General features: G+C 35.5%; 1 protein-coding gene across 3 annotated transcripts in view; it reads left to right on the top strand.

Moving 5' to 3' along the window:
- The window catches only part of PDGFD (platelet derived growth factor D), a 294,021-nt gene that overhangs the window by 274,529 nt on the left and 6,586 nt on the right, over positions 1-12,906 (top strand). For all 3 annotated transcript variants that reach the window (XM_074216572.1, XM_074216573.1, XM_074216570.1), the window contains one exon: positions 476-690. In XM_074216572.1, the coding sequence (XP_074072673.1) occupies positions 476-690 (215 nt within the window). The remainder of the gene's footprint in view (positions 1-475; positions 691-12,906) is intronic.

The following is a 12,906-nucleotide window of genomic DNA, read 5'->3' as shown; positions in this document are numbered from 1 at the left end:
ACTTTTCTCCCTTCAAAAATTATCAAGTTCACTCTTAAAATTTTCTCAGTATGATTTAGACTAACTATAAACTACATATAATATATATATATATATATATATATATATATATATATATATAGCTTATATAACTAAAAACTATATAAACTATAAAATTGGTCAAGGATTTTAAAATTACTCATTTTTGTTTTGCCTTTTTTTTAACTTTTCTTTACAAAAGATATTATCTCCACCACAACCCCATCCCCCCCCCCGGAAAAAAAAAGAAAACAGCTTGATTAGATGAAAAATGACATAAGGAAATTCGAGCCTGTTTTAGATCTTGGCCAAGTTTTTATTATTATTATTATTTTTAGAAGGCAGATAAGATGCTACAGTCTCATTTGCTAGGTGTGTAGAGCCGTGGGCTTACATCCAAGGACTGAATTGTATTCTTAAAATACAACTATACGCACATCTATTACTTGCATTGCAGTGGACCTGGATCGGCTAAATGATGACGTCAAACGCTACAGTTGCACTCCAAGAAACTACTCCGTGAATTTGAGAGAGGAGCTCAGACTGACCAGCGTGGTCTTCTTTCCACGGTGCCTTCTCGTCCAGCGCTGTGGGGGGAACTGTGGCTGTGGATCGAACAACTGGAAATCATGCACATGCACTTCAGGGAAGACTGTGAAAAAGTATCACGAGGTATTTCCTCAGTCTTTGTTGGAATCTTTGCTCTGCTCTCTTTATCCATATCTATCATGCAAAGAGCAGGCAATGAAAGCAGGCTCTGACTCACATTTATTACTCACTTTAGCTTCCTGAGAAGGTCATACTTCAATTTGTGTACTTTTCCTAACTTAGTCCACAACTGAACTATTGTTCTCGTTTGTGGACATTACCTTGTAGGAAGGGCATAGACAAGTTGGATTGCAACCCAAGAGAAAACAGTCAAGATGATTTGAGCACTGGAAACCATGCCAAACAGAAACGTTTTGAAGAGTGGTGATTTTTAGCCTGCATAAGAAATGAAGGAGATTGTAATAATTCCCTTCTTCAACCCACATGTTATTTTGAGGCCCTACCAGAAGACATCATTTGTCTCTTTATTTCTAGAATGTCACTGCAACATCTAGGTTCTTAGAAGCAATGACCGATATCCAAACTTTTGTTGATTTAGTCTTACAATAAGCAAAGTGAAAACTACACAGAGATAAATCATCAATGGTAAAAGTCAAATGATTTTTCTAGCATCACAAAATTACAATGTGTTAAAGGTGAGGCTTGAAATCAGATCTTCCCAGCTTCAAGTCTGGCTGTATATCCACTGTCATATTATTCTATCAAGGAAAAGTATTACTTTAGTTTTTCGATCTCTGATATGCTGTGAGTGCATAGCTTCTTCCTAGCCTCTAAGGAAACATGGAAGACTCCAGAGCAGTTTGGGTGATGTTTTTCTATTCTCAAAAGTATCCTTCAGGTATTTGAAAATGAGGTTTCAGATGAATATAATTACACTTAGTTTACATGGGAATAGCCACATTATTTCAGATTTTATCAGATGTTGCTACTTTATTATTTTCTTGGCTAAAACAATATCTTCTTCACCCCACAGTTTTCCAAAGCAGACATTCTCATATCCAGAGAATGCAAAGGTTTGTCCAGCCACTTGTCAATCTTTTGTTCTCCCTTGTACTTTATGACTTAATGAACTAAGAGTTGGATGCTGTCCTTCACATCTAAGAATCTGGATTTTGTGGTGTTTAGTCATACTCTGAGGTTAAAAAAAAAATCCAGTCAGAGCTGGAACCAAAACAATGTATGAAATAACCATGTCTCAAGTTAGCGATAAATTTGACTTATAGTCCTCAGTACCCAAGACTTTGATGTTATTGTACAGGATTTATATTTATATTCCATTCCTAGTCACTAGAGAATCCTAGAGTGTTGAGCTAGAATGAACTTTAGAGATGCTGGAACCACCCCCTTCATTACACATATGGGGAATCCTGAGGGCATTGAGGTGAAATTATTTGTCCAAGATGACAGAACTAATTTAAGAAAGAACTAGAGCTGGTTATCAGGTTCTATTATTTAATGTGTATGAGTGTATCTTATGAGTCAGTGATTGACAGTGTCAAAAAACCTTTATTAAATACCGCCCACCCCCACCCCCACTGTGTGTATCATCCTAGGTGCAGAAGGAAATAAAAGATTTTGATTAGTCATTGTCCCTGTTTTCAAAAATATTATAGTCTAATAGAAGTAAAAGCAAAAGAGTTGACCTTAGAATCAGGAAGACCTGAGTTCAACGCTCTTCTGTGATACATGTTGGCTCCATGATCCTGGGTAAGTGCTCTGGGCAAATTTCTAAGAATATATTGCAAAAAAGATGCCAACTTGTATTGGTAGAGAAGTTTCCTCACCAGCACATCCCCATATTGGTTAAATCACAGGCCTTGTAATAAGAAAATTCATAAGTGCATTAGTTACAGAAAGAAAATCTATATGAGATTAGCAAAGAAAGTTGGTACTAACAGAAAGGATCATAGAAGTTTTTCTGAATTAAATACAATTTGAGCAGGAGTTTAAAGAATGATTAGGAATTCAAGGAGGAGGCAAATAAAGAAGGAATAGAGAATATGATTTCAGCAAAGGCACAGAGGAAGGACAATTGGTTTCAGGTTTTAAGGGCAGAGAATAGTCCAGTTTGGATGACATAATTTGCATAACAAGAGATAGGGAGAAATGAGTTTTGAATAAAAGTTGAGATAATAGTAGGCCTTGAATCCCAGGAAAGCAGTTTGAATTTTACTCCTTAAGCAATAGGGAGTCAGTGAATAATTTTTGAGCAGAGTTGTGACATGTTTAGATCTATATAGAAGGGTACAAATGTCCTAATTTTCAAAAAATAAAAAGGAAGATAATAGTATTGCAAGAAATGTTATGTATACAAAATATATGTAAACTTTGAAGAACTACGTAAATATAAGTTGCATTTGACATATCATGGAGAGATCTGGGTCAGATCATTGGTAGCTGGAACTGACAGTCAACAAGCATGGTAAGTCCCAGGCACTATACTATTTGGGATACAAACAAGTAGAATTAAAGTCAGTCCTTGGCCTCAAGGAGCTTACATTCTCATAGAGAGAGACAGTACATAAAAAAGCTGAAAAGGAAGAAAGGGGGGATACCTGGCATGGGGTAAGTATGATAGAAAAAGACTAAGTGTACCCTAAAGAAGAAGATAGGCTTGGGCACCATATTTAAAAGGAGGTACAAAAAGAGGTCACAGAATAGAAAGAAACAGTGTAACCATTAATATATACATGCCAATGTTAAAGATGTAATATATATAGTGGATATGCACCTAGGAATCCCCTAGCCTTGTGCTATTCAATATTTTTTATCAGTGACTTACATAAAGACTTGAATAAATCTTATTTATAGATAATCTGGAGGTAGGTGAGAAAGATAGTGAACACATCAATTAGCTAACAAAGTCAACATCCACAAAGGTCCTAACAGCATAGAGTGTTTGGGTCAAATCTAAAAAAACTGAAATTTATTATGGAAAAGTAGAGTTCTACTTTTGCATTTGAAAGAATCTATTTCATAAGAACAAGATGGGAAAGGATAGCTAGACTAGCCTCATCTATTAGGTATAGATAATAACAGATTATAAGGTCAATTTAAGTCAACAGTGTGACATGGCAGCCAAAATAAACTCATGTCATCCCAAACTATCTTAAGTCAAAAATAGTATCCATACCTGAGAAGGTCATAGTTCAATTTTTGTACTCTTCCTAACTTAGTCCACAACTGAAATACTGTTTTCATTTGTGGACATTACCTTGTAGGAAGGGCATAGACAAGTTGGATTGCAACCCAAGAGAAAGCAGTCATGATGATTTGAGCACTGGAAACCATGCCAAACAGGAACTTTTGAAGAGTGGTGACTTTTAGCCTGCATAAGAGATGGAAGGAGATTGTAATAATTCCCTTCTTCAAGCATATGAAGGCTTGCTGTAGGAAGAAAATATTTAGATGAGTTCTGCTTGACCCTAAAGGGTAGTAGCAGCAATAGATGCAAGTTATAGAAAGAAAGGTTCCAGCCAAGGATGTTTTAGAATCAGCTCAGAGTGACTCACAAGAGTTTATTCTTAAATTTTTAGCATTTAAACCATGGAATTTTGCAAAATTTATAAATCAAGACTTGACTTATTGTTTTGTTAATTGTGACTTGAGCAAGTGATGAGAAAATGTAAATTAACTTCAAAATATATCTTGTATTTTCAGAGAGCCAGTTAAAAATTTACTAGTATACTCCTGGTTCCAACTGAATATAAGGAAATAACTCCTAAAAAGTAGAGCTTTTAATGATGATGATGATGATGATGATGATGATGGTGATGGTGATGGTGATGGTGATGGTGATGGTGATGGTGATGGTGATGGTGATGGTGATGGTGATGGTGATGGTGATGGTGATGGTGATGGTGATGGTGATGGTGATGGTGATGGTGATGTAAATAAAATGGGCTTCTTCAGAAGCTGAAAGGTTTCTTCTCACTAGAGGTCTTTCAGTAAAGATTTATGTGTTACAGAGGAATTTCTTATTCAGGCATTGGTAGGACTAGATTACTTTTCAGACTCTTTTGAGATTAATAATGTTGAAGGAACAATATAGGAAGGTTATTAGCAGTGGGAATAGAGATTACAAGACCAGAGATTTAAAACTGAAAGGGTCCTCAGATGCTATCTAGTGCTACCCTGTCCTGTTATAAAAATGAGGAAATCAAAGTCTAGGGATGCTTTCCTTGTATCAGGGAACTGAATGCAAGAGCTGTGGGAAGGGTGAAAAACTGCTTTTAGCTTTTCTATGCTAATTCCAAAAGATGGTGGCTGGTAGCTGAGTACTTCTGATAGTTACAGAGAAATCAAAGTAGTTTTTTTCAATAATGGACAATGACTACAGTAGCTCACATTTCTGTTGCACTTTAAGATGTGTAAAGAACTTTTCTCACGACAAATCTACATTAGAGGGAAAAAAGTATTTTTTTATGAATCCATTATATGCTTAACAAATATTGTCACATTCGAATCTGAAAACAGCCCTGGGAGGCAGATGCTATATTATCTCCATTTTAGAGGTGAGAAAACTGAGACAGAAGGAGGTTAAGTAACTTGCCCAAAATTACACAAATTTTAAGAGTCTCTGGGGTCAAATTTGAACTCAGGTCTTCCTGACATTAGACCCAGTTCTCTACACATTCTCTGTACTATCAAGTTTTAATCCCAATTTTGCCTAATCCTCATTAGGGAAACCTAGGTTCAGAGAAGTTCCATGACCTTAACCCATCTCACGCACTGCTCCAATGATAGAGCCAGAACTGAAGTCTTACTCCTCTCACTCCAAGTCCAGTTTTCTCTCTACTCTCATTTCTCCCAAGGAAAGAGGCACTAAAGAAAAGGCAGACATAAAATATTCCTTTTTGTCTTAGTATCTGCCAATAAATCTTTATATTCAAGCTCTAATAAGCTTAATAAATGAACTTCTATTAGATTGCAAGTTCTTCAAGGATAGAGACTATCTTTTGGCACATGGCAAGCATTTAATAAATTTTTATTAATTAACTGATATTATAGACACATTTGAGAGTTTGGGAGAGCCTTATTGAACATACTATCACATAAAAGAGCTCCTCAACATAACATACCAAATAAATGGTCACCTTTTTGACCCCTCTGCTCAAAAACCTTCAGGAAAAGGAAATTCATCACCTCTTGAGAACATCCATTCTCTAATTGTTAGGAAGCTTTTCTTGATATCAAGGCTAAAATATGCCTCTACCCATTGCTTCTGATTCTGTCCTCAACAAGATATTCAGATATTAGAAAACAACTCTCATGTCACTTCCTTACATCCCTCTAGGTTTTCTTTTCTTCCTGCTAACAATCACATTTCCTTCAAACAATCCTCATGTAATAAGGACCTACAACATCCTGGTGACCCTCACCTGGATATTCCTCAGCTTATCAATGTCATTCTTCAACTGTGATTTCTATACCTGAGCACTTAAGATCTGAGGTGGGTAGAATACAATGGGATCATCCCCTCCTTATTCCCAGAACCTTTGCACCTATTAATATAGTCCAAGGTTGAATTAGCTTTTTTGTATATCACACTATTGACTCATAGAATTCAAAATCATTTTTCAAAATAAGTGCTCACTCCCTGTCTCCTCCCTTATATTTTTGAAGTTAATTATTTGGTACCCAAGTGTAAGATTTTTACATATATCTCTATTGAATTTCATTTCACTGAACTCAAGCCCAAGGCTCTAGCTTTTCAAGATTCTTCTGGGCCCAGTTCTGTCATTTAGTCCACTGGTGTCCAACTCAATCAATCACAAAATATTTCTTAAGTGTCTACTGTGGCACAGACAATATTCTAAGGCTGGAGATACAAAAAGTGACAAAAGAAAGTCCCTATGCTCAAAGAGTTTATAATCTAATTGGGAGAGATAACATGCAATGAAATAGATACAAACTATATAAAACATAAATAGGTGATAATTATCAGAGAGAAAGTGCCAGAATTAGAAAGGAATCCCAAGAGGCTGCCTATTGATTTAAAACACACACACATGCAAATTAACATTATCTCTGTTGAATTACATTTGCATTTATTTTGTTAAACATTTCCCAATTATATTTTAATCTGGTTCACTTGCTCTAGGGTGTTAGCTATCCCTCCTAAGGTTGTGCCATCAACAAATATTTTTAAACTCCTATTGTATCTGGCGCTGTACAAAGCACTGAGAATATGAAGACATAGAAAGCTCAAACCTAGCATCTTCTGCAAATTTGAGGAGTTTGTTGTCTATGCCTTTATCCAGGTATTGGCCTGGAGAATCATAATTAGCACAAGACCAAGTCTCAATTTCTGAATGAATTCTTAAATACTATCATCAATACATTGAAAACTTCTAAATTCGTATCTTTAAATAATCATCTCATCCATACCTCTTCATCTTTTCCACAAGAAGAGCATGAAGTACTTTAGTAATATCTTGCTAAAATCAAAGTAAACTATATGCACAGCATTTTCACCTCCCATTTTTATGATTCTGTCATTACAAATGACAGAAAGAAAAATGCATGCATATGTCCTGAGTCCAACAGCAGAAGCATAAACTTCATTGCACATCCATATTAAGTTTCACTTATGATTCTTAAAATGTTTCTCAAAATGTGACAGTTAACACTATGCACAAGGATTCCCATCAATTAGCAATTTTATTTTCTTTTTCTCCCCCAGAAAGAAGTAATCTAATTTTACAAAGTGGTTTAGGTCATAGAAAAGAATACCATGGATGATTACAATCACAGTTTTGAGGGGGGGTTTTTTTGTTCCTGTTCTTGGGTCTTAGCCATCCACCCAGTATATTCTCACCTTATGGAAATAAGAAATTAGTTTCCCCATTCCATTTCTATAATTTAAGGTGGTAACTGGAATTTTTCACACTGTGTAAACCTCCACCTCTCTTCACAAACATGACCAGACTCAGCACAACAAACCATTTAAAGAAAATAACAAAACAACAACAAAAAATAAATGACAGAGTTTCCAATGAGACTTACTCTCACCACCCTTTTCCTTCACTTTCCCTGTGGCTTAAAACATAAAGATTGTTTGTGTGTCTGCGTGTGTGTGTGTGTGTGTGTGTGTGTGTGTGTTTGTGTGTACACAATAGAGTACAAACATCTCTTAAAATTATTTCCTGTTCTCACAGGAATAGTTTTTCACAAAGTTATTCTAAGCAACTTAGAAGACATGAGATATAAAAATTATTTTAGGTAATTTTATAAAAAGTAAATACCATATACTTTTGGTGGTCAGCAAGAGTTTAATCTAATGTTCATTCTTTCCTTTAATCTGAAAATGAAGAACAAACTATAAAATACTCCCTAGTACCTTTTTAATATTGCTACCACTGTTTTTTTTCCTATATTTTATAGCCTGGCCATCTCTATTTCTGCAAAAGGCTAAAATCTGTGAGACAGCAGAGGAATTGAAATAGAATCTAATTTGTTATTTGCCTATTACAGTAGAGAAATTGATAAGATATTGATCTTTTAGTAATAGTGACATTGTCTAAAGACATCTCTGCTAGATAACTCTTTGCTAGTCTGATCATATTATAGTAATGTTACTGATACATTAAATATCTAAACCTCACCCTGATATCAAAAGCTACCTCTTGTAATATTCTTAGACTGTTCTCTTGGCCAAAAAGTCCTCCCCAACATCTGCATGAAAAGCCTGAAGAGCTCACAATGGAACATTTCTTGCTTAGACCAATCTAAAGATATCTTCTGGACTGATATTTTTCTCTTTCTCTCTCCATCTTTTGGTTTGAATGAATTAAGAAGTATTCTAACCACTCTACCAAGGTGCTAAGAAAGTAGAAGCATATTAGTGCCTGAAGTTGTGGCAATATATGGAGAATGTGGAAGATGCAGACTTTTATATGAATGAAGTGGTAGATTATTGTGGATTAATAATGGGGCTAATTAAGAACAGTTTTCCTCCTTAAAATAGGCCAATTCTGTATTTATTTACTATATAAAGGGAGATTACATTATTAATATAAAGATTTTACATTCTTAAGTCTTTGTAAAAAAATACTTTTAATCTTTTAGGTTTGATTATTTTAACCTCTCAGAAAGCTATTTCTAATTTATAACTTTGCTCCTGTTCTAAATTTAATACTTTATTTTTGTGTAATATTGTATTTTTATAGGATTATTAATAATTAGGTGAGTTTTTAGCTAAGCACAAATGTGATTTTTATATAATTTTAAAGTCTCTATTTTCTGTTTGCAATATGAAACCTAGTTGATGAGTATAGATATATGAAATAAGAGGCCAAGTATCAATAACATCAAACCAAAACTATTTAAATTAAGTATTCTTGCTTTCTTCAAAACAAACATAATGAAAGTTATTTTTTTGAATAACAAATGCCCTTATCCTTTTACTTCCCTTGCTGTCTGCACATATACCAACAAATGAGAACAATGACTTTTGATTATCACTATTAAAAAGAAAAATTTTAGTGATATCACTGCTCTTATCCGATGTTCTGGTGTGCACTAACTCACAGCCAAGAATTTTTTTCCCTTTGGGAATATTTCTTTCCTTTCAATTAAACCTTCCTTATTTTTCTAATATGGAGATAGTGTTTTGACTCTTGGAAAGGGCAATAGACTAAATATTCAGACACTAATTGTCTTGCTTTAGCTTGATGCATGTATGAGTAAAATCATTTTCACCTTTGTGACCCTGAAATGTCTTATTGGTTAAAGAATTTCACTTCTACTTAAAAAATTCTATGATTATTAATTTTTAAGCTTTCAACCCTCAACTCTTTCTTATAAACCTTATAATACGGAAATGGTATGAGAAATAATTACTATTTGGAGGTTGCTCAATACCTTTCATTGAAGAAGCACCATGCAGATTCAAAATCATAATGGAAACTTTGGGGTTGACTGCTATTCAAACTACTTTTGGAAATTTTCTATCTCTATAATTTATAAAATGGGAATAATAATCCCTTCCCCATATCACAGGCTTATTCTGTATCTCAAATGTGGCTATCAATGTCAAAATTCCTTAATGAATTTTAAAGCACTATAGAAATTTGAGTCATTTATTTTACTTTTTCATTCAAGTCGGTTCTTTTAATTCAGTTTTCACTTCTCTTTTCCTTTTAGTTTCAAAAGATAAACTTCACAAGGTGAAAAAAGTCACCCTAAAAGCATTTAAAAAAAATGTGCATAGCTTCTTAACTCATGCTACACACTGAGGTTCACAATTTCCCTTCCTTCATAATCACTTCATAGGGATTAACATCTAGGAATTCCCATTTAAGTGTCATTGATATGTCAGCCTCAGTGACCACCTCCTGATGAGGACGACTGTCCTCTGACATTTCTTCAGCTTCTCCACAGTAAAGTTGACTGTAGTCAGCAGGCATTTACCATTAAAGATGATCTTTTAGGCATTCAATCAGCTACTGCAGTACATAAGCAGTTGAATCCCTGAAGAATGGAAGAAAAATTTTCAATGGAAGTAAATTTTCACACTTACAGAGACAGCATTCTGAAAATGCAGGGCAACTTGTAGATTGGAATACTATTCTTGAGTAGACAGAATGTTTAACTTGAAGTTGGGAAACCTGGGTTCACATTCTACCTTAGTACTTTTTAGCTATAAGACTCATAGTAAAAGTCTCTTAACCTTGAGTTGCTAGATGGAGCAGTGAACTGAGTCTGTAGTCAGGAAGACCTGAGTTCAAATCTAACCTCACATAATATTTCTAAAGTACCAAACCCAGGTAAATAATAGCTACTATATCAATGCTAGATGTTATTATTAAACTCTTTGAGTTTCAGTCATCTTAGCTATAAAATGAGAATAATAATGCTTGTAGTACCCATATCCCAGGTTTGTTGTGAATCTCAATTGAGGGCCTATATATAAAATACTGAAAACTTGAAGATATTATGTAAATGTTAGTGATGACTAACTTCACCCCCTCCTCTTTTTTGGGGGGAGGGGGAAGTTAAGTGACTTGCCCAAGGTCACATAGCTGGTAAGACTCAAATATCTAAGTTTACATTTGAACTCAGGTCCTCCTGACTCCAGGAATGGTACTCTAGCTGCTACACTTCTTCTTTTCCACCTTCTCTAAACTTAACAATATGAACATGATATTAGTTTGAAGGATTTTGAGTAATCCACATGTGATTCCTCAGTTTTTGAGGACTTTGTCATATGATAAGGCTTTCATCTTTCATCTATTGTCATTTCCATTATCTATAAGGTCAGCAATTAATCAGGTCAAATAAAATTACATAATTTACTTTTCCTTTCATGTGAAATTTTCACTCATCAGGCTTGCTCATTATGAACTCTCAAGAAACCTTATTTTATGCACATTTTTCGAAAACACTAGAGGCATTGGAGATAAAAGGACAGGGAAAATGCAAAAAAAAAAATTGAAGGAGGACTTTCTCTTATTTTGAAAGGGGAAAATGACATACAATATATACAGTCTGCCTCAGAAGTTGGGCAGAATCTTAAATAAACTCTTAATGACCCAGGTTTACACAATGTGTTTGTTCTGAAATATGCACTTGTGTTCCTGTGTCAGCCATTAATTTGAGAACTGTTACAAGGCCATAACAAGCTTTTTTATATGCCCAATAAACAAGAGCCCAACTCAGCAGATTGTTCTTATGCATGGTATTGTTTTATTAGTGTAATAGCATAATGGCAATAATTCATTCAGTGGTTTATTGGCAACGAAGCAAGTAACTGTAGTTAAATATACTTCATGATGTGGTAATTTGCAAATGCAAAACTGAACATCTCTTATTGTGTACCTTGGGACCATCATCCTTTCTTTAGCATCACAGAATCTCTGAGTCCAACCTGTACCTAAGAATACCTCCACTACATTCTTGAAAATTAATCATCAGCCTTTGCATGAAGACCTCCGGAGGTTCATTTACCACTCAAGGGGACCTTCGATGTCAGCTAGTCACAGAGACATAGATTTTATAGGTTTATTTTTATACAGGGCTAGAAGGGACTTCAGAGACCATCTAATTCACTTCCCATGTCTTATAGGTAGGAAAAGTGAAGGCTACAAAGGTACTCACTCGAAAAACAGCTGCACAGTAGTTAGAGCATAGATCCTGGAATAAGAAAGAACTGAACTCAAATTTGACCTCAGTTGCTCACTAGCTGTGTGACCCTAGGCAAATCACTTAACCAACTGGCTGCCTCAGTTTCCTCAGCTGTGAAATGTAGAGAATAATAACACCCACTTCCTAGGGTTGTTGTAAGGATCAAATTTCTTTACTTCTTTTCTTCAAGGATCACTTAGGCAGTAAATAACAAGAGGCAAGATTCAAACCAAGGTCCTCTCACTCTTGATCCAATACTTTTTTTGTTTTTTTGTAGGGCATTGGGTTTGTGACTTGCCCAAGGTCACACAGCTAGATATTCTTAAATATCTGGGGCTGGATTTGAACTCGCATCCTCCTGATTCCAGAGCCAGTGCTCTATTCACTGTGCTAGCTAGCTGCCCCAATCTTATACTTTTTGAACTGGGCCATGCTACCTTCACAAATGTGGTACCACTGTAAACTGGTCAGCCACGCTGCTTTTGTATAACTTCAATTGTCTGCATAAGTCTTTCTTTGACCTCAGAAGGTTGAAAGAGCACTGGAAAAAACAAGGTTTCCAACCTCATCCAAAGTGAACCAAAACTTCTTGATCCTTTCCCCTCCCCTTAGGAGACATTTTCTGTCTGATTCAAGTATTTTCATTTTCTCCAAATGTCCTCCTAGACCCATGATTCATGGACCAGCTGGCAGGGAATCAATGTTCTGTGGCACCAACAGAAGGGCTTGCTTGAGCTACTGTAACCCATTTGCCAGTGTCATCCCTTCAAAGGTGGCCAGATAACCTATAACCAGTCAGTTTGCTTGCCTAGATAAAAGCTTTTCATTCTTCACTTAGCTTTCAATGCTACCTCAAATCAGCTTTACTTTCTTCTTCCATTCAGCCCTGTGTACCTGAACGAGACAATGTTGCTTCGCATGGAAGCTTTGAGCATCAGTGCTCTGATCAGCCAGGAGAGCAGTCCAATTTCCACTTTGTTCAAACATGGCTTTCCTGTCTTGTCTGGAAAGTGTCTGCCAATTCATTTTTCTCTTCTTATCAACAAAGTGCATATATACCCTACTCATGTTTCTTAATATAAAACACAGGGAAAATCCCCAAGCAGTTGGGAGGCCAGTTAATGTAAATACTGCCCAGATCTCTGCTCTATC

The sequence above is a fragment of the Macrotis lagotis genome, chromosome 1, assembly GCF_037893015.1.
Source record: "Macrotis lagotis isolate mMagLag1 chromosome 1, bilby.v1.9.chrom.fasta, whole genome shotgun sequence".
Taxonomy (NCBI): Eukaryota; Metazoa; Chordata; class Mammalia; order Peramelemorphia; family Peramelidae; genus Macrotis; species Macrotis lagotis.
This window is presented reverse-complemented; position numbering and strand designations above follow the sequence as displayed.